The sequence below is a fragment of the Anopheles funestus genome, chromosome 3RL (assembly GCF_943734845.2).
Source record: "Anopheles funestus chromosome 3RL, idAnoFuneDA-416_04, whole genome shotgun sequence".
Classification (NCBI taxonomy): domain Eukaryota; kingdom Metazoa; phylum Arthropoda; class Insecta; order Diptera; family Culicidae; genus Anopheles; species Anopheles funestus.
The window spans coordinates 14,116,435-14,139,079 of NC_064599.1; the positions used below are offsets into that span (position 1 = coordinate 14,116,435).

The following is a 22,645-nucleotide window of genomic DNA, read 5'->3' on the forward strand; positions in this document are numbered from 1 at the left end:
TTGCATACATTTAAACGCTCTAATAAAAAATTAAGCACTAAGAGTAAAATAATCGAAATTGCAGTTTTAGAAAAATTAATCAAGAAACATGAAAAACAAATGTGAATCAATTTCAACAAGCCATAAGCCGAATACATAATAACTATAAGGAATGGAAATGCTCACGAAATGCAACTACCTTTCTAATGCAACAAAAAACACACACATAATTCTCACCCATATTTATGTGCGCGAGAGAAATGTGCTCACCATCATCCCCTAGAGTAGTCCGGTTTCGAGCAGTCATCCCACAAGCAGTGGGCCCCGTACGGCGTGCCGGTTTCTGGTTTGTTTTTGAAGTGGATTTCGCTGGTGTGCGTGAACGCAGCGAGCACCACCCGACCGACGGTTACGTCGTCGTCGTCATCATCGCGTCGAGGCCGCGCGGTTTCCCTGTGTCGAACGGTTGCACACCAATCGAGCGGCCAGCAGAATCATTTGAAATGCCGTAGCGCTCGGAGGTGTACCGAACGAGATTTTTCGTGTTCCGCGCGCGCAATCGCAACTTCTCTCGCGTACAGCCGTGTGGGGTATTACTGAAAACAAGCAGCAGGCAGCAAACCGCAACAGCATCACCAACAAACATCGCCGAATGCACGGCCGATGCGAGTGCAACAGTGCAAACCGCGGGTGTGAGTTTTCCGTGTTTGAAACCGCGCGGGTTTTCTTTGCGTAACAGTGTTAAGGCGGATTGGAGAATTTCTGTCACGGCGTAAGTAGTTGAGAAGGCGAGAACGAAAAAAAAACCTCCCCGCGTGGTACACTTCCTTACCGGAAGTGCGGGCTCATGTTTGTGTGGTCTCGTGCTGTTGTGGATGTCGTTCGAAAGAATGTCGTTTGATCGTCAGACCGGGTGAGGTGTGGGTGTGGAAGAGTTTGTCTGTAGGACGCCAAGTGACACTCGATTGTGTGGCAGACCCAACCAAAGGGAACCACCGTGGGTATATATACATATACCTACTGGCGGCTGGAGGAAACCACGGTGGCACGCACCGGGAGGTGAAGTTCTTGTGTAATAATTATTAAAACGTCATCAAAAGCAAGCGTTGGTGTTGGTGGTGTACGTACGCTGACAAATTGTTCCAGGCGCTGTAATGTGCCAGTGCAACACTAGAAGTGAACCGTTTAAATCTCGCTGCGAAGAACAAGACGGCAGTGTGGTGTGTGCGCCTTTTGTGTATCTCCTCGGTGCGTCTGAGAAAGAGCGAAGATCTCCAGAAGTGAACAAGTTAATTTATCTTTACCTTCTGCAAAACGCAAACAGGTGCCCGACACGCTGATGATCGGTGAAGTTTAATGAGGCAATGACTGCGAGTGCTTCGGGCACATACCCCCCTTCTGCCAGAGTGCTGAAGTCGGCTTATAGAAGTATGGCGATTAATGATAATTTAGATGCTAATATTCATCTAAAGACTTGGGTGGTTTAAATAAATTTGATAAAATTGTACGTCAATTTGTACGAAGCACATCAAATGTCTTTACAGATGTTTCTTTTGGGACAACATTAAGGACAAAGAAATACATTTTAGTTCCTCAAATGCTATTTTCAAATTTCTGTCTAAAATAGCAATAACATTTGAGTGTCCCTTTTTGAGGGTGCGATAAAAATAAAACAAATCTAAAAAATGTACTAAAAACTAAACGATACAACGGAACGTAAAGCAATTTTTGGCATTTAATTACAACCCATTTGCGTCGAAATATGCCCCTTAGCTATTCAAATTCAATACGCTCATCATGATTGCTGCTAGTTGGCTCATTCCAATAGAAATGGAGAGATAAAAAAACGCCTCAATTAAAAACACCTCAAGTGCGTTCTAAACACCCATGTCCACTGAGCATTACGCGCATTACCGCATCTGGTGCGGTTGGTGAAGAACCCTAAAGGAAGCAGGGGTGAAGAGAAAAAACCTTCCCCCCGACCGTGATTATTTGACGAGCAAACAAATGTGACCCGGACGGCCGGAAAGAAAGCGTTAGGAAACTGAAATAGAAGAGAAGAGAGAAGCAGCAAAAAAAAAGAACAACAGACAACTGATTCATACTAACGCACGCAGAAGAAATCTAAAATAAGCCCCCCCTTGTCTGCAGTAGACGAATCGGAAACAACGAAATAAATCGCACGAGATGCGGAAACGAAGAATTAGGAATAAAACAAACCCCACGGGAGCAGCGGGCCACAAAATTGGAGGAAATGATGGAACCGCTTAAGCCAAAACGGGACGGGCGCAGAGGTTTTGCGGAGGGGAAGCAAAAGGAAACGCATCCCCCCCCCCTCTGTCTTTCCCGTTCTGTTCTTTTTTGTTGTTGTTGTTTTGCCCCTAGCTACACTCCAATTGCCCAATTGCCATCACAAATGGTGTTTCTATAAGACAATTTAAGGTGCCCCGTTTTGTCAATTCCACAAACGGTTTGATGCCCGGTGTTACCCTATTTGGTCTATTTCTTATTTACCTTTCCGTATGGAAAAGGCCACCATTTCTGGGTACCTGCAGTGGCCGGAAAAGTGAGACATTAAAACGCGATTAACTGTCCAACGACATTTTGACAATTTTGTATGCGTGTGTTTCCTTTTTTTCTTTTCTCTCTCTCTCTTTATATGAGTAATTCTGGGGTTTTTCTTTTCTTGATTTCGTTTATTGAGATGAGATTAAGAAAAATTAGCCGCAAAAGACTTTAAGAAAACCGAAAACTATCAACGATCGGATGGGAATCGTTTGTGGTGTAATTAAATCGTGCCGCGAGTCGAACTTTGTGACACGCTGTTGGCACGACAATTCATCTCACCGAATGTGTAATGCCTGAACCTAATCAATCATTAATTGGTATTGGAGCAGTAAAGTAAAGTAAATCTTATATAACGTCAAAACAAAGTGCAGCCGATAAGCAGGAACGCAATACAAACATGGGGCGAAACATCGCAAGCACGTGGTGCTGTTGTTGTGTGGGTTTCGGTTTTCGGTGAGATTTCTATGCTCCGGGTAGAGAGTCGCCGCATTGAAAGGGACACAAAAAGGATGCTGCCACATCTCAAGAGATATGGTAGCGAACGGAACTCACCGAGTGTTGCTCCTGGCCGGAGCCTAACCGATCTTGCTCAGCAAAGATGCTGGGGCGTCTTGGGCGCTCGTGCCAAACGTCAGTCATCTGCACGAACCAGCCTCATGTGCAGTGTCTGTGAATTGCCTTTATTCTTGGAAAGAAAATTTCAAACCTCGTACATTATTAATCGTTGTTTGATGTAAAGAAATAAGAGTTATACATATTTTATTCAACAGCCATCGAATTGCCGCTGGTGAATGGTGAAAAACTTTGCTATTAAATTGTTGTACCAAAAGAACCATGGCAAATGTTTAGGGAAATATATAAACTAAAAACGGTGAACTTGTGAATGTTCGTACGTGCGTGAGTGAAGGTAGTGCAACAGTTCGAATATCTAATATCAATGCAAGTATGTGTTGCGATCTGCAAGATATTATAAGAATGCATTTTTGTAGTGCAACTTTGAATCTAAGTCTTACATACAAACGTTAAATTGGTGTAAAAAGCAAGTGAGGTAGTGAGTGTATGTGTCCGAATTCTGTACCGTAACAGACGTTTAAGACTAGTGATACTGCTAGTGTAAAGTGATAGCTAACAGCTCGAAAGTGGTATTTATAATCGGGAAAAACAGGTGTTCAAGAGACAAGCGCTATCAAGAACTTTATAGTGGAGCGGCAAGCACTAGCAGCATCGTTAGCAGCCGCAATGCCATCGGACACACCTCCACCATCAGCATCGGTGTCCCATCCGTCACCAGCTTCGAGCCACGACCCGAACGATTCCACGCACCGGGAACCGAACTCGAACGTTTCCCGGCAGGAGCCGGACCGTTCGTCCACCGGTACGCCGGGACCCTCCGAACAGGCGACCCATCTGCATCCACCGCACAGTACGTCGAGTTCGTCCTCGTCCAGCTCATCATCGTCATCGTCCAGTACGTCCTCGTCGCTGTCATCACTCTCGCTGAAACGTGCGCTAGTTCCCGAGGAGCATACCACGAAACCTTCGCCACCACCATCACCCCTAACGATGGAGCATCATCTGCAGGCACACAAAGCTGCCCGGGCGGTTTCGAGTCCCGGTGGCCGTAACCAACAGCAATCAGGTTCGAGCACAACTGCCGGTGCTGGCACTGGACAGCAGTTTTGTCTGCGCTGGAACAACTACCAAACGAATCTGACGAGCGTGTTCGATCAGCTGCTCCAGAGTGAGTCGTTCGTGGACGTTACGCTCGCCTGCGATGGCCAGTCGATGAAAGCCCACAAGATGGTACTGTCCGCGTGCAGTCCCTACTTCCAGACGCTGTTCTTCGACAACCCTTGTCAGCATCCGATCGTGATTATGCGCGATGTTAGCTGGGCCGAACTGAAGGCGATCGTCGAGTTCATGTACAAGGGTGAGATCAACGTCAGTCAGGATCAGATTGGGCCACTGCTGAAGGTGGCCGAAATGCTGAAGATACGCGGACTGGCGGATGTGAGTGGCGATGCGGGTGAGTCCGGTGGTCGGGATCGATCCGAACGGGAAGGGGCCGAAAGTCGTGGTCCGGACGATTTGGATCGTGAAGATCACAAACTACTAAATCCGCTTGCGATCGTACATAGTTCACTGTTGGCCAACGGTGCCGGAAGTGTAACGGCTGGCACAGGAGGTACTGGATCCGGGACTGGTGGATCTGGCCCCGGTGGCAATACATCCGGAGCCGGTGGAAATGGTTCCGGAAGCTCCGGGGGCAACAGCACGGCGACAAGTGGTAGTGCAGCTGCTGCAGCAGCGGCGGCAGCAGCCGCAGCTAAGAAACAGCGATCGGCTCGTGATCGCGACCCGACCAAAGATCATCGGATGGATGCACGCATGAGTGAGTTCGCACGTGATCTGTCCCGTGACCCGCATATATCGTCGCGTGACATTAGCAGTGTAGCGGCGGCAGCAGCGGCTGCTGCGGCAGCTGCCGGGCTTGCGGCCGGCGAGTGGCCGCTCGGTGCGGCTGGTTTGGAGGCGGCGGCAGCGGCCGCTGTTCAAGCCTCCACACCGAAGAGTGCCCGCAAACGGCGTTGGCCCTCGGGTGAGCGTAGCAGCATCGGCAGTCCGGCGGACAGTACGCCCGATCAGCTCGAGGTACCGTCTCCGATTCCGCCCACACCGTCCAACATTGCACAGTCGAGTGGTGGCGCGACGAGCAATCCGCTTGCTTCGTTTCCGCTGCCACCGGCGCTCGATTCGGCCGCCATGGCCATGTCATCGCTGTCATCGTCCATTGCCAACCATCCGGACGATATGGAGATCAAGCCGGGCATCGCTGAGATGATTCGCGAAGAAGAAAGGGTAAGTGGACCTAATGGTGACGTACTTTGATTTATAATAACTTTTAAATTGTATCATAACTTCACCGTACGTTAAAGTACGTTACTAAAATTCTTCAATATTATTCTTCTCATAAACTTAATAAGCAGAAAAGAAAACAGTAATAAAAGTGCTTATTTCTTTGCCCTGAATAATACAGACTTAGAACATTGAGGTTGGCCATCGATTTGCGAATATTGCCCCAGTGAAGTAGAATTTATTCGCCGTTACCCACAATAGAGAGCGCAAAACTAAATTCCACCAAGCACTTAGAGTGGATGGAAACTAGCTCAAGCATTCCTTGTCCCGACATTTAACTTATGATAGTCGCCGAGCCAATATGTGGCCGCGATGAAAACTACCATTAGAACTACCTTCGGTCCGTTCCTTCCCACGTGCAGAATGTTGTGAGGAGGTTCCCCTTTTTTACACCATCCGGTCCTATTTCTGGCTTTATTCTTGAAGCTATATTTCATTTAAAAATAGCAGCCACTGTGCTAAGTGTCTTTCTCCCTTTCTGCGCTGGAAGGTATGTTCAGTTGGCCGCATGCACTTGGGAATGGGTTGTGTACACTGCACATACACGCGTGGTTAAATGAAGACCGTTTGTGGAGTGAGTACCGATCGATGCGTTTTGCATGGACCGACATTGATTTGATTAATTCCTAATGTGCTGTTTAAATGTGCATCGCTTTAATGCTTGCCTGGAGTGATGAGTCGGTTCCAGATTATGTCACTATTGAAGTTGAGTTAGTTTAAAGATTTTACAAAGAATTACGCCAATTTCAATTTTAACGGGTTCTTGCTGTTTAAAATAGTTTATAATTGGAATTTTTCAAATTTCCATAACCGAGCGTCTATCCATCCCAAAACATATGTTCTGTTGTTGCCTTCTTCAAAAGGGATTAGGGTTCTTCCAAAAAAAAGGGGTTGAAAGAAGACATGGGAAACTAAAAGCAAAGTGGTTTTTCGCTCTGTTCGGAGTTAAAAGCAGAGCAGTTGGGCAATGTTTCCCAGTAAAGGGGAAGGAAATTAAATATATATTATATTAGTTCCGTTTGTGTGTTTTTTCTTCTTTCTACACACCCTTTCAAACTGCTTACCCCTTTAACCATCGCCGGTAGCAATCGTGAAAGTGAAAAGAAGCCAAACAAAAAAAAAAACACTCCCGCACAACGGCAAAGAGCATTCGAGTGGAACTTACTGGCAAGCGAACAACAGCAACACCCACGACATACAATGACTCTCGGTGGACCAATATCAATAACGTCTTATGCATGCCTTTACACTCTGCCCAACGCCGGTATCATGTCACCGCCACCGCATTTCACGCAAAACCCCGAAGCATCAAATGAAGCGTCACAGCAAACGGAACGGCGCGCGATCGAGTTTTGTGGAGTGGAGTGCCGCACGCACATTAAAATAAATAAAATGTGTACATTTTTACTTTATGCTTGCCCCGTCGCCGGTCTCCGTTCTCGTAAAAAATCATAAAAATAATAACACTAATATAAATACGGCTCGCGATCCGGGGGCGAGTCGCACGCCCGTGCTGGAGAAGCAGCGGATTGGAACCCGGGAGATGATTGCCCGCCGGATGGCAAGAGACACTTTGGCAATCGAAATGAATACAACACGCCACAGGGTGATGTGGATTGTTTTCTAGGGATTTTTTTGTCGGTCGACATGTTTACTTTTTAAAACACTAATACTACGACGGGGAGCGAATAGGTGCAGCAGCAGCAAAGTAGTAAATTTATGATCAAAAGTGATCAAATCGGGAGGAAAAAAAAGTTTTCTTATCGCAACTAGACGAACAGATAAAGTTTATCTATACCTATTATAGCGCAAGTAGTACCTTGTAAATATTGATCGTACATCGTCAGAAATGGGGATTAAAATACGACGAAAAGCCATCAGAATTGAAAAAGTAAATAATAATATAATAGCGGTGCCATTCAAACAACTATGGCAGACCTTCGTAATTTACGTTACGCAATTTATGGAACTATTTTATGCTTTTTATGATTGTTTGGGATGAAAAAATATTCTTATAGCAAAAATTATAGCACCACTATTGAATGAATTTCTACTTGAATTACTAAAAGTAAAAAGATGAACTATTTTTTCCCTTCGATACACCCTGTATCCGGTGGGCTCCAAGGGAAGAACCCACCAAATAGAACCCAATTCCTTCGAATACGTTCGTAGCCGAATGTGCGTCGAAGGGGCCCGCTGAAGGCAACGCGGCGGCAATCCGGACGGGAAGTTGTTGGGGTTTTGTTTGCGCGTCGCTCTTGAAAAAACAAAAAAAAAACCATAAAACCAAAAAGATGCAAACGATCGGTCGGTCGATGCTGGAGTACCGATGGAAGCAGCTCGTTAAAGCAGGGTGCGGGTGAGAATGGTGTAGCTATCGATGTGGCGGGGAGGCGGCGGAGAGAATGGAGTCAAAACTTTCAGCTGGCAGGGCCTGGGAAGGAGAGCGAGCTCGTTCTACGCTGCGCGACGATAAAAATATATAAATTATAATTTATTAATAAGAAAAAACGGCGCTCGTTCCGTTTTTCTGCAGCGGCGGCGCACGGCAAACGCGGAATCGGGCGCGCTCCAGAACCTTACAGTGGGTAATGGGTGGAAGTTTGTGGCGAAGAAACCAGAAAAAGAACGAAGAAGAGAGAGAGAGAAAGAAAGAGAAAGAGAGAAAGAGGGAGAGAAGACGGTAGGTTCGATGGGGTGTAATAAAATGTATGATGTTATTAATGAAAATGCCTACGAAAGTAAGTGCTCTTATGCTGTTTTCTTGTTTCCTGTTTCACTGTTCTTCCACGGGATATATTTATATTTCTATCGCTCGATAGCAACAGCTCTATCTCTTTCGGGTTTTCCTCACGTTTAGCTTCTGCCACTCCAGGCTTTTGCCTTTCTTTTCGACTTCATTTATTACACTTATATGATTCTCTGCCCGTTTCCCAACATGCTGCCACCGTCATCTTCGCACAGTTAAGTACACACAAAGTCGTTTCTTGCGTTTACCCCTTTTGCTTATACCGTCTCCTCCGTGTAATGCATTCGCTGCCACCAGCCGGCTAGTCGACTGTCAATATGTATATATATATGTATATATTTATATGCATATATATATAAGTATGCTTCGTAACATACTTTCTGTGTCAAGATCTAGATCTGCTGATGAGTATCGAGCCTCCGCGCGCACCGAGCAGCGCAACGGCGCGCAACGCGGGCAAAACGCACCACAGTGCGATGGGCCATCGGAACCGAAACTGAAAAGAAACGGTGTACAAAAAGAAAAACGAACCCATAACGGGGGCGACCGTTTTTCCTTTATTTTTATTTGCCCACCCTTCGCACCATAACCCACCCCCGCATGCCGACAAGTCAACATTCTTCCCTCGGTGGTCGTCTCGGTGTTGCGGGAAACTGGAAGGCATGCGACAAGTGAAAATTATTGTGGAGTAGAAAAAAAAACACACACATTTAGGGGTGGAAGGAAAAATTTTTACCATACCGGCACACGATGACAACATACATAAGTACCACGACAACTGTTTCGGATGTGGCCCCCGCCGTGTGTGGGAGGAGGAGGAGGGACGTATGTTGCGGAAGCGGGGTGGTACAGAAATAACAGCATTAGCACGCATCGTTTCGTTCGCACGCCGTGACGATCGTATTTTATATTTTATATAAATTGTATCTCACGATTTAAGCACTTTACGCTGTTTAAGTTTCGTGTTTGTTTTTTGATGTGCTTTGTTTTTGTGACCTTTTTTTTTGTTTTTTGATGTCCTCTTCCAAGATGTCATTAGGCGATAGGGCGCGCGATGGCGAGAAAAAGTGAGTCATATAAAAGCTCGCCCCCTACCGGGAGGGTTGCGGGCGGGCGGAATGATGTGCTGCAAGTATTTAATTTGTCTCTTCATTGTGTGTTTGTAGCACAAGGCGCAAAACGTTGTGCATCCCCCGTTTAACGCTAATGTGCCGAACTGTGGCAATTGGGGAGCAGAAAAAAAATATGCATCATTGGTTTTAAATGCTTTGTTTGAAATGCATTTCTAAAACATTGTAATTTTTAGATTTACTAGTGTTAAATATCATTTGAAACGTGTGATGTAAAATGTGTCTTTCCATAGCGATCTTGTAAAGCGGCTTCTTTCCAGACAGTCTCCGTTTGCTCAGCTGCCGTACAGTGAAACAGACGAAAAAATAAAATATTCCAACCAACATTACAATAACAATATTGCGGTATTGGTTTTACGTCTAGAACCCCATTTGCTTTTCGTAGAAAAACAACGCTAAAACAAAACCCAAAAAAAATGTGTCCCAATGAAAATGTACTCTCTGTCTGCCTAAATATTGACGCACACGGAGTGCTATTGTTTGTTCAGATTTGAAGAATTCAAAACCTTCATGTTATCGGGCGGGAGACGAAACATATTTTATTCCGCGCGTCTGAGTGTGTTTTTTTTTACTTCATTTATTTTGTTCAACATCTTTTGGAAGCATGCAACAGGTGAAACGGCAATACAGCTATGACAAGCAATGGTGAAACACAACCGAAACACTCAACAACAAAAAAAAACACCGGCGAAGGTCAATGAAATACACATCGCATTTATCAATGCGTTCACCGGTGGGAATGGTTGCGCGATGTAATTGAACATAATTCGTAGATAAGATAAAATAATTGAACAACTTTACTTTTTGACGATGACCGGTTCTCACACGCACTCGCCAGTCCAATTCGCACCGAACCCAAAACCCCGAAGACACTGTGAAGTGGTTTCAATTTTTATTAACCGCGATGTATATAATAAATTTTGGAGTACACCATTTGGGGAAGTTTTATTATTATTTTTTTCTCTCTCGTTTGCCTTCGTTTCGCGCTTTGTGTTGTTTATGTCGCAAGCAACAGGTTTATTAGTGTGCCAGAACCGTCCAGAACGGCTGAATATACCGTGGCGGTACTGGTGGTGTAATATTGGACTCCACCAAGTCCCTTATCAAATGTTGTAAAATAATTGCCCCGGTACAATTGGGTGGGGTGACATTGTAATGCTAAAATGGAAATAAATATATTATATCAATTCTCAAAACCAAACCGGCCGCCCAATGCGCGAATAAGCGTGGACCATCAAAAGAAAAAAAAAAAGAAAAAAATGGACCCCCTAAAATAAAATATCATCATCGACATCCCCTGCCAAAGACAGCTGTGTCGCGTATGTTTGCTGTATACGTGTGTACAGTTTCGTTGGCGGTGTAGAAGTGTATAACAATTTGATAAGCGACAATTAAATTCCATTCTTTAATCAATTTATTTTTTATGATCCATTTTGTTGTATGCTCGCTTTGTCGCTGTCACAAGATGAGCAGGGCTCTGGACGAGATGAGTTGGTGGTAGAAATGTACACTTTCCGGCAAACCTTCAGCTACAATTGATTCCAGCACCGAATGAATGACGTCTTTTTAATCAGTAACGTTTTTTTTCTTCTCTCTCTCGTTACTTACCATGGAAGATGGTGCGCAAGGTTTCTTTGCGTTACGCAAGTGCGCTTGTTTAGGCTAAGATGGTGAATGATGGCGAACGCATGATAGGATCGATTGAATGGGTTGTAAAATGTGTTTCAATAGATGGTAAATTATCGATCATTCGCCTAAGAGCGATAGGGAAATCATGGAACACTTTTGTTTGGTAAGGCAACGATAAGCATTGCTGTTTGATAATCGATAATGTTTGTCATATTTAATTTTATTGTTTTAATTATTCTTATTATGTTTTTTTTCTTTTAATTATTCGTATTTTGTTGTGCTTATTGAATCTTTTGTAAAGAGTCATTTATAGGAATTTTCAGTGTAGAGCCATTCAAATCATGAACCGACATACAAAATACTAATAAATTGTTATAAATTCAAATGAATATTAATTGACCATTAAATATTCGCTGCTTAAAAAAACTTAAATAAAAAGGGTCGTCCGTAGGGTGAGCGGGAGAGGGGTGGACTTATTTCAAAAGTGTTGACCGGGGGTGTAGGGGCAACCCTCATGACCCATCATTCATAATTCAATGAGGATTCATGAATCTTCAGAATAGAGATTCAGAGTCATTCATTCAGACAAAAGATTCATTGAAATTCATGAATCTGAATCAGATTTAGCCAACACCACCATTTAGTTGTTATTGTTTCTTTTGGTTTTTGTTTTATTTTTATAAAATTGTATAACTTATCTTAATGTTATGCAAGCTTGTAAAAGAAATATAGAAATATGAAATAATTTGCATATTTCATATTGCCTTTACAATGACGCATATTGCAATGAAAATAACTATTAAAGATTTTTTTTACAACATAGTAACGAACATTCCTTGTTGTCAATACCATAGCAATCAAATATTTTTAATCAGAAACTTATATGCCGACGGCATTTTTTTTACAAATAAAAATATTTTTCAGATGACACGTTTTGTGAATAAAATGTATTTTTGGACCCTTTGATGAAATTTTGCTTTGTCACTGTTACCATATTAAATAATCTCGTCTCTCTGCCTTTACCCAGTGATTCTTATCTCAACGCGTGTAAATCAGTAACGCTGTGTAATGACATTGTTAATTTAAATGATTTTTTTCCTTGCTCTATAAAAATAGCTATTCGTACTCGTGTATAAAAACCACGATAAGTGGTATGTTATGTTATCAGTTATGAGTTATTTCTCTATCAGGGAGTTCTATCACCTTCTTTGTACCACACTCAAACAAAACGTTCGATTTGGTTCAATTAGTGCTCTTGGACGGCCGATAGTAAAACATTGACGATTGTGAATTGCGAAATTAATTTCGTTTACAACGCTCACTTCATTCTTTTTTATTCAATGCTTAATTCATTTTAATAATAATAAAAAAATCAAAACGGCTCCCAAAACTCGTAGATTAACTTTTGTGAAAGAGAGAGGTCAGTTCTGTGAGAGGTCAGTTATGCTGATAGTCAGCAGAGGGTGACGAGCAGATAAGTAAAAACTAAGTAAAACTTTAGTCAACAACTTTGATTTCAATTGAATGTGAACAAACTCAGAAAACCTGGATTAAAGCCACTTTGAATCGTAGAACTTTACTTAAATAAACCTTTACACGTAGGAGGAGTTTGAATGCGTGTTGCACTTCAATCAACCTTACACTGTGTACGAATAGTTGATTTAATTTTTGTCTTTCTACAAACTAAGCGTCAAACCATAGCTAAGGGTTTACTTAATCGTTACGGTGTAATTACTGACCAACCAAACGTACGGTGAATGAAGTGTAATGGATTACCGCAAGACCGCATTGTCTATATTTGGAAACGCGTCCGTCCAATGAGGGCCAGTGAGTTCGATTCGATGAAGGTTTTGTACTAATGGTTTTGTATGAATCATTAATATCGTCCACGGGTTCGGGTGCATTCTAAGCATTAATTTCTGAATAAACTAAACAACCTGAAGGAAACTCGTTGCAAAATTAGTTCCCTACACTGATCACTCCCTTTCCCCACGTTCAACCCTTGCTTACATTAATGGCGAAACGGATTGGCGTACTAAAATGATCATTTGTATTAATTTTTTCCTAACCTTTTTTTCCGACCCGTCTCCATGGTTCGCTCCCGGTCAAGGAGCAATGGCGATATTGCTTGGCGAATGATGGGTTTTGGAGGCTTACGATTATTACCGCACGACTACAGGCCGGTTGTTGCGCTTTCGTTGTATTTGTGTTGCACTGCAAACGTTGCATTACTTGCACCATTCGAATGGTGTGGTGCATTTTTCCCTCTTTTATTAGGAATGTGGATTGAGAAAGTTTGACAGAAAATGAGTTTAAGTTTATAATATTGGGTGATCAGAAACAATAGATTTCTTCAAGATCTCAACTGTCCTGCATATTACGTATTCAGGACCAAAATAAATTCTTGTTTTTAGCGCTCAAGAAGGAATCGGGCTCTCGATTTAAAAGTGTTTTTCAACGACTAATTCGGGTTATCAAACGGATGAGATCGGAAAACTATTGTCTCGTGTCTAAACTCATTTTTTGCAGCTCATAATATACGACACCGTTCAGATCCCACCGCATGTAGAGCGTGACTTGATGCGAGAGAATTTTTAGCTTAGGTGTCTAAAAAGTCTTTCCTTTACAGACTTCATTAGTATTTTTTAGTACGAAATGTTATTCCCAATAAATAGAGCATAACAGATCTACGATTATGAGATCACTACAAATTTATTTGTAAACCCAATGTTGTGAACGTTCTGCTCGATATTCTACATTTTTATGCTTTCGTTTTACAATGAAACTGCAGGCTTTCTCACATTTGAATAAAAAAACATGTTTAAAGATCGTTTCGAATGGGACTGCAACTTACGGCAAATGTTTCATGGAGCAGTTGCAATCGTTCACTTGCACCGCACGTAATGATTATACCCGCGACGCGTGGTGACGGTGCGGTAAAGATGCGGTGGTAAAATAATTAGTTTTATACATATACAATTTGAGTGTATACTCCGTCGTCGTGCAAATTGGCGCAAGCCACATTACGACGTTGTTAGTAAAAAAGAAAAGGCCTGAAAAGCGAAAACAAAAACTCACTAACTGCAAAACTCATATCAACAAAAGGGCAGACATTCACAATGCAAACAGAAAACAACATAAATAAAATGAAAAATAATAATTGTACATCACTCCCGCCGGGGTGCAACGTTTTTTGGGGGGGGAGAGGAACAGAGTGCATCTAGCAAGAAGGTGCATCTAGCTGCCCACAGTGCGACGTGGGTGAGAGTGTTTGCGAAGATGGGCAGATCATGGGAAGGCGCTATCAGTGTAAGAATAAAACCGACCCATTCGCATCGATTGGCTAACCATCAATGTGTACAATAAAAAGTGATAATCACGCTGCCGGTGCAAAGTCAATTCGCGCGAAACGACGGCAAACGGGTCGGCGATAGTAACAAACTTCGCCACAGTAATCAATCGTTGTAAGGTGGCAGAGCGAGATGGAGATTTTTGGGGGGGAATCGAGACACACACTCGCTTGTGAATAGAATGCCCGAAGCCACATGCACCTGCACCGAGCGAGTGCAATCTGGGTGCAAGGCAGCAAGAAGAACAATAACTGCATTATTCAAATACCGACCAACATCGCCCGGTGGTGGATAAGTTTTCTCCTAACTATTTCTCGCTCTCCTTTTTACGTGTGTGTGTACGTATGTTTTATGTACGCTCGTTTTGTATTGTTGTGCACCGTTGTACCTTTCCTTGTTTCTAATGCCTCCCCCTCAACCTTCTCCCTTCACCCAAACCAAGGGGTTCGTTCTTTTGCAATTACCGCATCAACCCCTAAATACCCGTGCCCCCAACCCCCCCATCAACCTCGGTGGAGCCACTCGGTACTCGGTACGTTTGTGTGCACGCGCGATTTCTGTCCAGTGTACGTAATAAAGCGCTTAGTTGTAAACAAAATTAATACTTTATTATTAATAATAACACATGCTTCTCGCGGTATGTGACTACGTGAGCAAACCAGATCGCGCAATAATAAATACGATCGAGCGATGGTGATTACGTCGCGACGGTGATGGAAATGAACGAATGAAAGAGAGAGAGATAAAAAGAAAGAAAAGAGAAAGAGAGATAGAAGAGGAAGGGATGGTGGGGTGTTCGGGTGCACTTTGCACACATTGTGTATGTGCAATTGCATTGTGCAGCCCCCGAGATGCAATCGAATGTTCATTTATTACCTTTTTTTTCCTTCTTCTGTATTTTGTACTGTTGTGCTGTTGGCACAATCATTTGGTTGCATTTGTGTGTGTTTATCTGCACCACCCCTAGGCACCACTCCACCGGGACGTGCATAGACCAAACACACGGGACACACGAGGCCAGCCAAGCTTTGCCAGCTTTGATTCATTATAATAAAGCCTACTATTTTCTACTATACAGCACGTGTCGTCACGTGGTGCTTGTTCAAAGCAATTCTTGGAAGAAAGAACCTATTTTTCCAACCCGTCTATACCGGGCATGCCGGCAATGCGATGGAAAACTTCCCCAAAAAAGAAATGCATTGTGTTTTAACATGTTTGTGACCAACGATCAGCAACTTCTGGCTGAAACCTTCAAAATGGCACGTCCCATTACTGTCATCATTAGACGACAGCTTCTTATTGGAACGATGTCACGAATTTCTCGTGGCATACTTCTCGTGCGCTTCTCGATTACAGTAGCGGCTGTAATCACGCATAAAGAAACACATTGCCTCTAGTAAATAAAATGTATCATGTGGAAAGTTTTCTTTCAAAACTTCTAGCCACAGGTACAAAGTACTTTTCCCTTTTTCATCGGTGTGCAGACAAACACTTCTCGGAACGTTTTAGTCACGTTAAATCGTCGCCCGGTCTTGACATTGATTTGCCTGTGTAGCAATGTAATGCATTTACGTAACGTAACGCTGATTATATGACCAGTGCCAAAGGCAAGTATTTTACTCTCTTTCTTTTTTTTTAACTTTATTTTCATTTTCATTTGCTGCACCGTGCGGTGCAGCGGTGCATCAGTGGCATTGTAGGCATGGCTATGTGTGGCCGTGGTTTGGTTTAATGTGGAGCGAAGGTTAGAAAAGGTTAGGGGTCGGTTTTGGAGACACTCGGCTGTTTTGCAAATCAAATTAGATGATTTATATTTCATACGGTCGTTTAATATTTCATTATTTAAACAAAAAACACGTCCGTACATATTGTACCACGGTGAGTTAGTTTCGTATGGCAATTGCATTCAATATTTCAGGCACAATTCTTTCTTTTGCATTTGAAATAATGTATCGTTTTAAATAGTAATTTATACCTAAAAATAGTTATCTTAAATTCTAAATATTTCATAAGCTTTATTTATTAAAATCCATACCTAACATGCATTCGCCCCGTCGCATAATGTTTACCTTTTCCGTCAATGGAACGCTGGGAAATTGGGCTTTCCATAAGGTCTGGCCGCTCGTGACGATTCACGAGACCATTTTTGTATCCACAAACGTACCGAGAAGCCGATGGGGAGAAAATCGATTTTTAATGAGCCATGAACATGCTACTTTCTGCTGGGGTGAGATATTTCCAACCGCCAATGTGTTTCAGTGTTACTCGCTCTTCCAGGGTGCAGACGGCAACACACCAACTCAGTGCCCAATCTTGCTCATAATCCTTTGACTTTATATACAATGCCCCCGCTTCACCCTTGCCGGGCTGCTCGGCCCCAGCCCAAAAAGGGAAGAGAAAATTAACTGAACAACCATCTCGCTTACCGCGGTAAGGTGTCGCTGGAATGTAGGAAATGCCAGACCGTCCGTTCGATGGTCGTGAATTTTCATTCACGGGCTGCAATTTGCAAACCACCAAATGCCGGGAGTTTTCGGTACGTTCTGTGCCGACGACGTAGCGGACCCGCTACACAATCCGCTTGTTCGATAGTATTTATTTGTATTGAATTTTATCTAACAAATTAATGAGGAGAAATATCGGCCCGGAACGCAGCGATCGTCCAGCGACCGTGTTAAGCGGCTTCGTTGCTGTGTGCCTGGTGCAAGCTGCAGCCAGGCGCAAGCCGGTGTGCTAAAGTGAGCGGTAAATAATTATGCAAATGTTGTACATTTTTCGTAACAACGTTTCTCAATGGGACGTTACGGGTAGAGATTTGTTTCAGAATTCAGGAAGGATTTTCCCTGGAACTAGACCGTACCGAACCGTCCACCAGTCCAGACCTTTGGTTTTTTTTCTGGGACGAGAAAGTTACAGAGCTTACATGCAGCCTTTTACATTCAAGCGATGCACATGCAGCATCCACTGCAAAAGGGGATGCATCCCGATCGACGATGTCTAAATAAGTACCGTCAGCGTTTTCTCGTTCGATTGCCGCTGTTCTCTCGCGTTTATAAAATCTCACGTTGTGTGGGATGTGTGTCTGTATTTTTTTTGGTTTGGCGGGAAAACTCTTTACCGCCATTCTTGGAACACCGATGGAGACCGGTATCCTCACAGCAGCAACGCTACTTTCCGCTTGTCTGTGTGTGTGTTTGTGAGAGCTTTTCCGACTGTACACGATACACGATGATGATGACGATGACTTCGGACACCCCACGCTGACCATAATAAAGATTGGTCGGGTTGGAATTTTCCCGCCACTTTTACCATCCAAAACTAACCGGCTCATTCACTCATTCGGTACCATACAACGGACCCGTTTCTGCATCACCCGCCCCGTCATCGATTTTGCGTACCGGAGGGTGGTAGATGGGTGGATGGTTGAGTGAGAACAACATTGGCCGACATAAATTGTGCAGGATTAGTACATAAAAGATTCACACGGTGCGCCTGAAGCGGTGGCCTGGTGTGCGTTTCTCCGTACGGGTGCTCTGCCGTGTTGTGAAAGCACCACGTGGTTGTGTGCGGAGATCCTTGCGTCCACTATTCGCGGGTTCTATTTTACAGGGAGAACTCACTCGACGAGGCATGCTGAAATGTTTATGAAGGCAATGGCTTTCCTACATGCAGCAACGGATGCGTTACATAGGAAATGTTTGTTTGCTGCGGTGTAAAAAATGTAAAACATTGACTTGTTGGAAGAAATACTGCGGATTTACCTTTACAAAGTTGAAGTAAATTTCATTGCAATTTCATCTTTATGTATTGCAATTTACACACATCACATATATCTTAAACGAGAGCATCTTTTAATGTCTAATTCAGCTTATACACATTGGTAGAGCATTGCAATGTATCAATAACGTCGATAAAAATGTGGTAACGATACGCTCAAATCATCTAATTTGAATAGTACCACAGAAGTCAAAAAGACATCAAGAGAACGGTTTCAAAATAAAAAAAAAAAAAACATTCCCCATCCGCCTGCGATCCGTATCCGAATCGAAATCAAAAACCGGAGTTCATCGAGCACTGAAGCCGGGGTACCGCAAAAATGCGAAGCGAGAAGGTTAGATTGAAATTACTATTTGGATACTGTGCATAATGTATAAAATATTATCCTTTACCACCAATCGCATGCACCCGCCTTTGCACCCGGCAAACCCATCTGCCCACGTTCGTAACCAGGCACACGGAACCGGCACGTCGTGGCAGAGTTCGAGCTATAAAATATTCATACTATTTGCTCCCGGCCCCCAAACCCGACGAGGGGTTCACTTTTCGGTATCGTTACCGTATCGTACGGTCGCTGTTGGATTTGATGGTAGTGGTTGGAACCATTCCAAACGGCTATCCTTTCTTGATACCATTTCTCGAGTACCGAGTGCGTGAAATAGAGAAAGCTCCGGATGTAAGCTTCAGCGTTTCGGAGCTATTTACGCCTTTCTCCGGGCGGGAGGTGGGAAGATACCCTGCGAAATCAGGGTAAGCTGTCCGGATGTTAAGGGTAGTAAGTGCAAAAAGTTGCAGTTTGCACCATGGCCCCTTCTCCGCTCAGGGTGGTGGTTGCAGTTTTGTGTTTCATTTTGAATATTGACTGCTAAACGATCGCCTAATCCAGTACGGACGGATTGCCAATAACGTTTTGCGTGACCTATTATAGGTGCATTTTGGTGGATATTTTGGGGTACACAACCAACGATGCACACGTTTCAGCAGTACGCGAACGGATCTGGTGCGTTGTAGAAGCAAAATGATTGACGTTAAATTAACCAATAATTCATCACTTCATCCTTCAGTCGCTTTTGCCATTTTAAATAATTCATACATTGAGAATGAATAATTTGCAAGACTTTTGCTCCCGGTGTTGGACGTTGGAAGTGTGCGCCTTTGGAGCAGACCTAATTCTAACCGTGCCGTGTGGAATCGATTCAATGTATTTTTTTTTCTTCTTTGGTGTGTGTGTGTTTGGTATTCTTCCTTGAGCGTTACTTTATAAAATTTGACCTCCTTTTTCGCTATATCCGCCTCCATCCATCGGGTTGAAGGTCCTGTGAGTTCAAGGGAAGAACAAGGGAAGCAGGAAGTGTAAAAAAAGGCATCGTTCTTCATCCCGTGCCTTCCTTGCTAGCCTTTATTCGCAACCAGAAAATACATCTTCACTGACAGTATGCGCTGGTGAGATTCGTTAAACATTGATGGTGGTGTAATATTTATGTTGCTCTTGCATTCTTCTACCACGAGAGACGAGAGCGACAGGATGCCCTTCGCTGAATATAAGCTTCATTTCAAGCTGGTCGTTTCAATGCGACCAAAGTCACCATCATTCGGGGCGTGCAAGCGAACACAGGGACACAGGGAAAATCTAAGCAACTTCAAGTGTTTCCTGCAAAACTTTCTGCTTTCCGCGGCTCGCATCCACCACTGTAGAAGGTGGTGAATTGACATTACGAAAAAAAACTCCTTTTCATGCATACATATAGAGATGGGCGCAGCTGAACCTCCTACTTCTACCGCAAGTGGCGATCTTTAGGCGAACGGAGGAGCGACATCGGGCGACATCACAGGCAGAAAAAAGAAAACCTGTAAAAAGGCGAGACGAACAAAACCCGTAAACTCCACTCGGTATGGTATCTTCCTTTTTTTTCTTCCTCTCCATTTGGTGGAAAGGACTTTCGCGCTGCCACCATAAACGTGTTCGCGCCTCCATTCGGTGTGGTGTGAACACACACTGGGAAGTGTGTGCGCGTGTACGTGTGCACCAGCCGCTGTGTGGAACGAGCACTCGTTTCTAAAATAATATTTAATATTTAGAGCAGTATAAATATTAAATGAAAATGTTGCTCTTGCTAAAATTATATGTGCATACCATGCCAGGCCTCGTTACGGCTGGATGGCGCTCGGTGTGGTAGAAGCTGTGGAGAAGCGAGAGGCTGCCTTTTGCTACTTTGTAAGTATACAGTGTGTCTGTATGTATGTGGGTGGGTTTGCATTTTTTGTTTCGCACCAACAAAAAAAAATGCCAACCAAGAAAAGCCTTCATGTTTGCTGTGAGTCCTTGGTCTGATTTTGCCGAGGCCGCCAGCCATCGGGATAAAGCCGCTGGTTTCCGATTTTCTTGCACTTTTGTTCACGCTTCTTCGTTTTGCATTTACACGGTTGTCTGCACGATTCAAGCAGTTAGTTGAAGAAAAAATATTCGGCAATGTCTTGAATAATGTTTCCTGGTAGATGAAGTTTTATATTTTATTAAAATAAATATATTCAGTGTTGATTATGGTACAATTAAGAAAATATTATGAAAATGAAAGTAAAATATGCTTTATCTGTTGGAAACTAAATTTAAATTCTATGAGATTCAGTAATAGGAAAAAAAAATATAATATATTATCTTGAGATTTGACATTGTACTGAAGAATTATTTTTAATTCTTGAAATCCTTAATGGTTCAGGCACTTCAGCCTCTTCTAGTCTAGCAGCATCAAGATCCTTAGACTTGCCGTCGTCTATCACTACATTTACCTTGGTTTTCTGCTGAACGCATCAACGCCATCATTCTAAAGCAATCTGGAATTGTTAAGCCTTCGTCCATGTCTATGTATATATCATACGCAGATTTTACGGATTTGTGTCCTTCATTGCAGAGGCTTCTCTATTATAGTTCTACACTTTCAGAGCTCAAACTTATTTATAGATTTCTTCTTTTAAATGCGATTATGATGATTTATTCAGTTTTGGATAAAGTTCTTGGCTAACTCGCATATATGGGTACTTGAACTATATCAGTTTTAAACAATGTCTGATTGGAAATTCGCGATTAAATCGTTCATAGGATTACTAAATGACTGGAGTTGAAAAATTTGCAGATAAAATATTTTAAAAAAACATATTTTGTGAACCTTGCGCTTTTCATTATGTTGATTGAAGAGAACCAAAATTTCCGTAGTATAAACAAAGTCGTGTATTTATTTTTTATTTTTATTTATTACCTATGTTGTAGGTTCAGATAAATTAAGCATTAAAATCTAGCTTCCCAACTTTTACCTGACCAGACAGTGAGCTGTTTTGTCAATATTACCCCACTAACAGTGGGCGATAAAAGCGTACAACTACACAGACACCCGGAAAAACGATACATAAGTGGAGGGTAAAAAAAATCCCAACCACACCAGTATCCTTCATCATCATCATCATCATCATCATTCCATCTGGAGCCACATCCCGACCGGATGCATGCAGTATGTACCGCTTTATTGGGTCGGTTCGAATCAGGTGGAAAACTGCAACCAGGAATGACATCATGTGTGTGTGTGTGTTTGTCCGAGGGTAAGAGCAGACACGCGCCAAACCTGCATGTGCGTTCGGGTGCATGTATTTTTCGCTGTGGGGAACTATAGTAATGGGACACACACTTGTTGATTGTGCTGTCCATCGACAGTCGGTGCGGTCAGTCAGGACGCGAATGAAAACATCATTCGCGCGTAAATATGTGCACTGAAGTGGTGCAAAACACGGTGCCACTGGTAGACTCGTGGGATGCTGCGACACACCGCCACAAACACCACCGTGATCAATGGTGTGACATGCATACGAACATACAACAAGGAAACGTGGGGGGGGGGGGGGGGGGAGCGAAAGTGCATACTGCACATAATCATCGACTTCTCGCACGCTTCCCTCGTCAGCTGCCAGCTGTGGTGAGAGGTGAGTGTATGGTTCACCACAAATAAGCTACCACGGCCGGATTGTCGCTGGCGATGGGTGAGGTAAACGGTTAGGCATCGACTGCAAATCGTGCCATTTTCCATGTCAATGAAGGTTAAATGCGTGCGGGAGGATAGGAAAGCAACAAAAAAAAAGAGATTGTGTGAGAACTCTTCAATTGCGTTTGTTTTCCTGTTTTTTGTTGTTTCATTTTTTTTAACCGTTCATACCACGTTGTATTCCCTCCCTGGGTTGACTTTTATTGCGTGTTATGCGTGAAACATGGGCTGGTTAGTGACGAATGAGTTAGTTTTGAAGTGGAAAACTCTCAACGGCACCGGCAGTGTGTAATTGATGTTTCGCGTGTTCTGGAAGATGTACGCTGAACATCGTTGATGGCATGTTTATAATTGTTTTAATATTGTTACTGATTGCTTTATTAGTTTTGATGTGATGAATCTTGCCCAATGAAGACAGTGTAATCTACAATGTATTTAATCGCTTTGCCTTTTTTTTATTTGCAAGCTTGTTAATAAGACGGGCGTATCACTTGATTGAGTAAATATTTGATTTTTGTT

At 43.1% G+C, this 22,645-nt stretch overlaps 1 protein-coding gene across 5 annotated transcripts in view; it reads left to right on the forward strand.

The window, feature by feature from the left end:
• Positions 1-471: 471 nt before the first annotated feature.
• LOC125770366 (protein bric-a-brac 1-like) overlaps positions 472-22,645 on the forward strand; it is a 130,460-nt gene continuing 108,286 nt past the window's right edge. For all 5 annotated transcript variants that reach the window (XM_049439856.1, XM_049439857.1, XM_049439861.1 and 2 more), the window contains exons 1-2: positions 472-751; positions 3,318-5,406. In XM_049439856.1, coding sequence (XP_049295813.1) covers positions 3,787-5,406 — 1,620 coding nt within the window. In that variant the 5' untranslated portion in view covers positions 472-751; positions 3,318-3,786. The remainder of the gene's footprint in view (positions 752-3,317; positions 5,407-22,645) is intronic.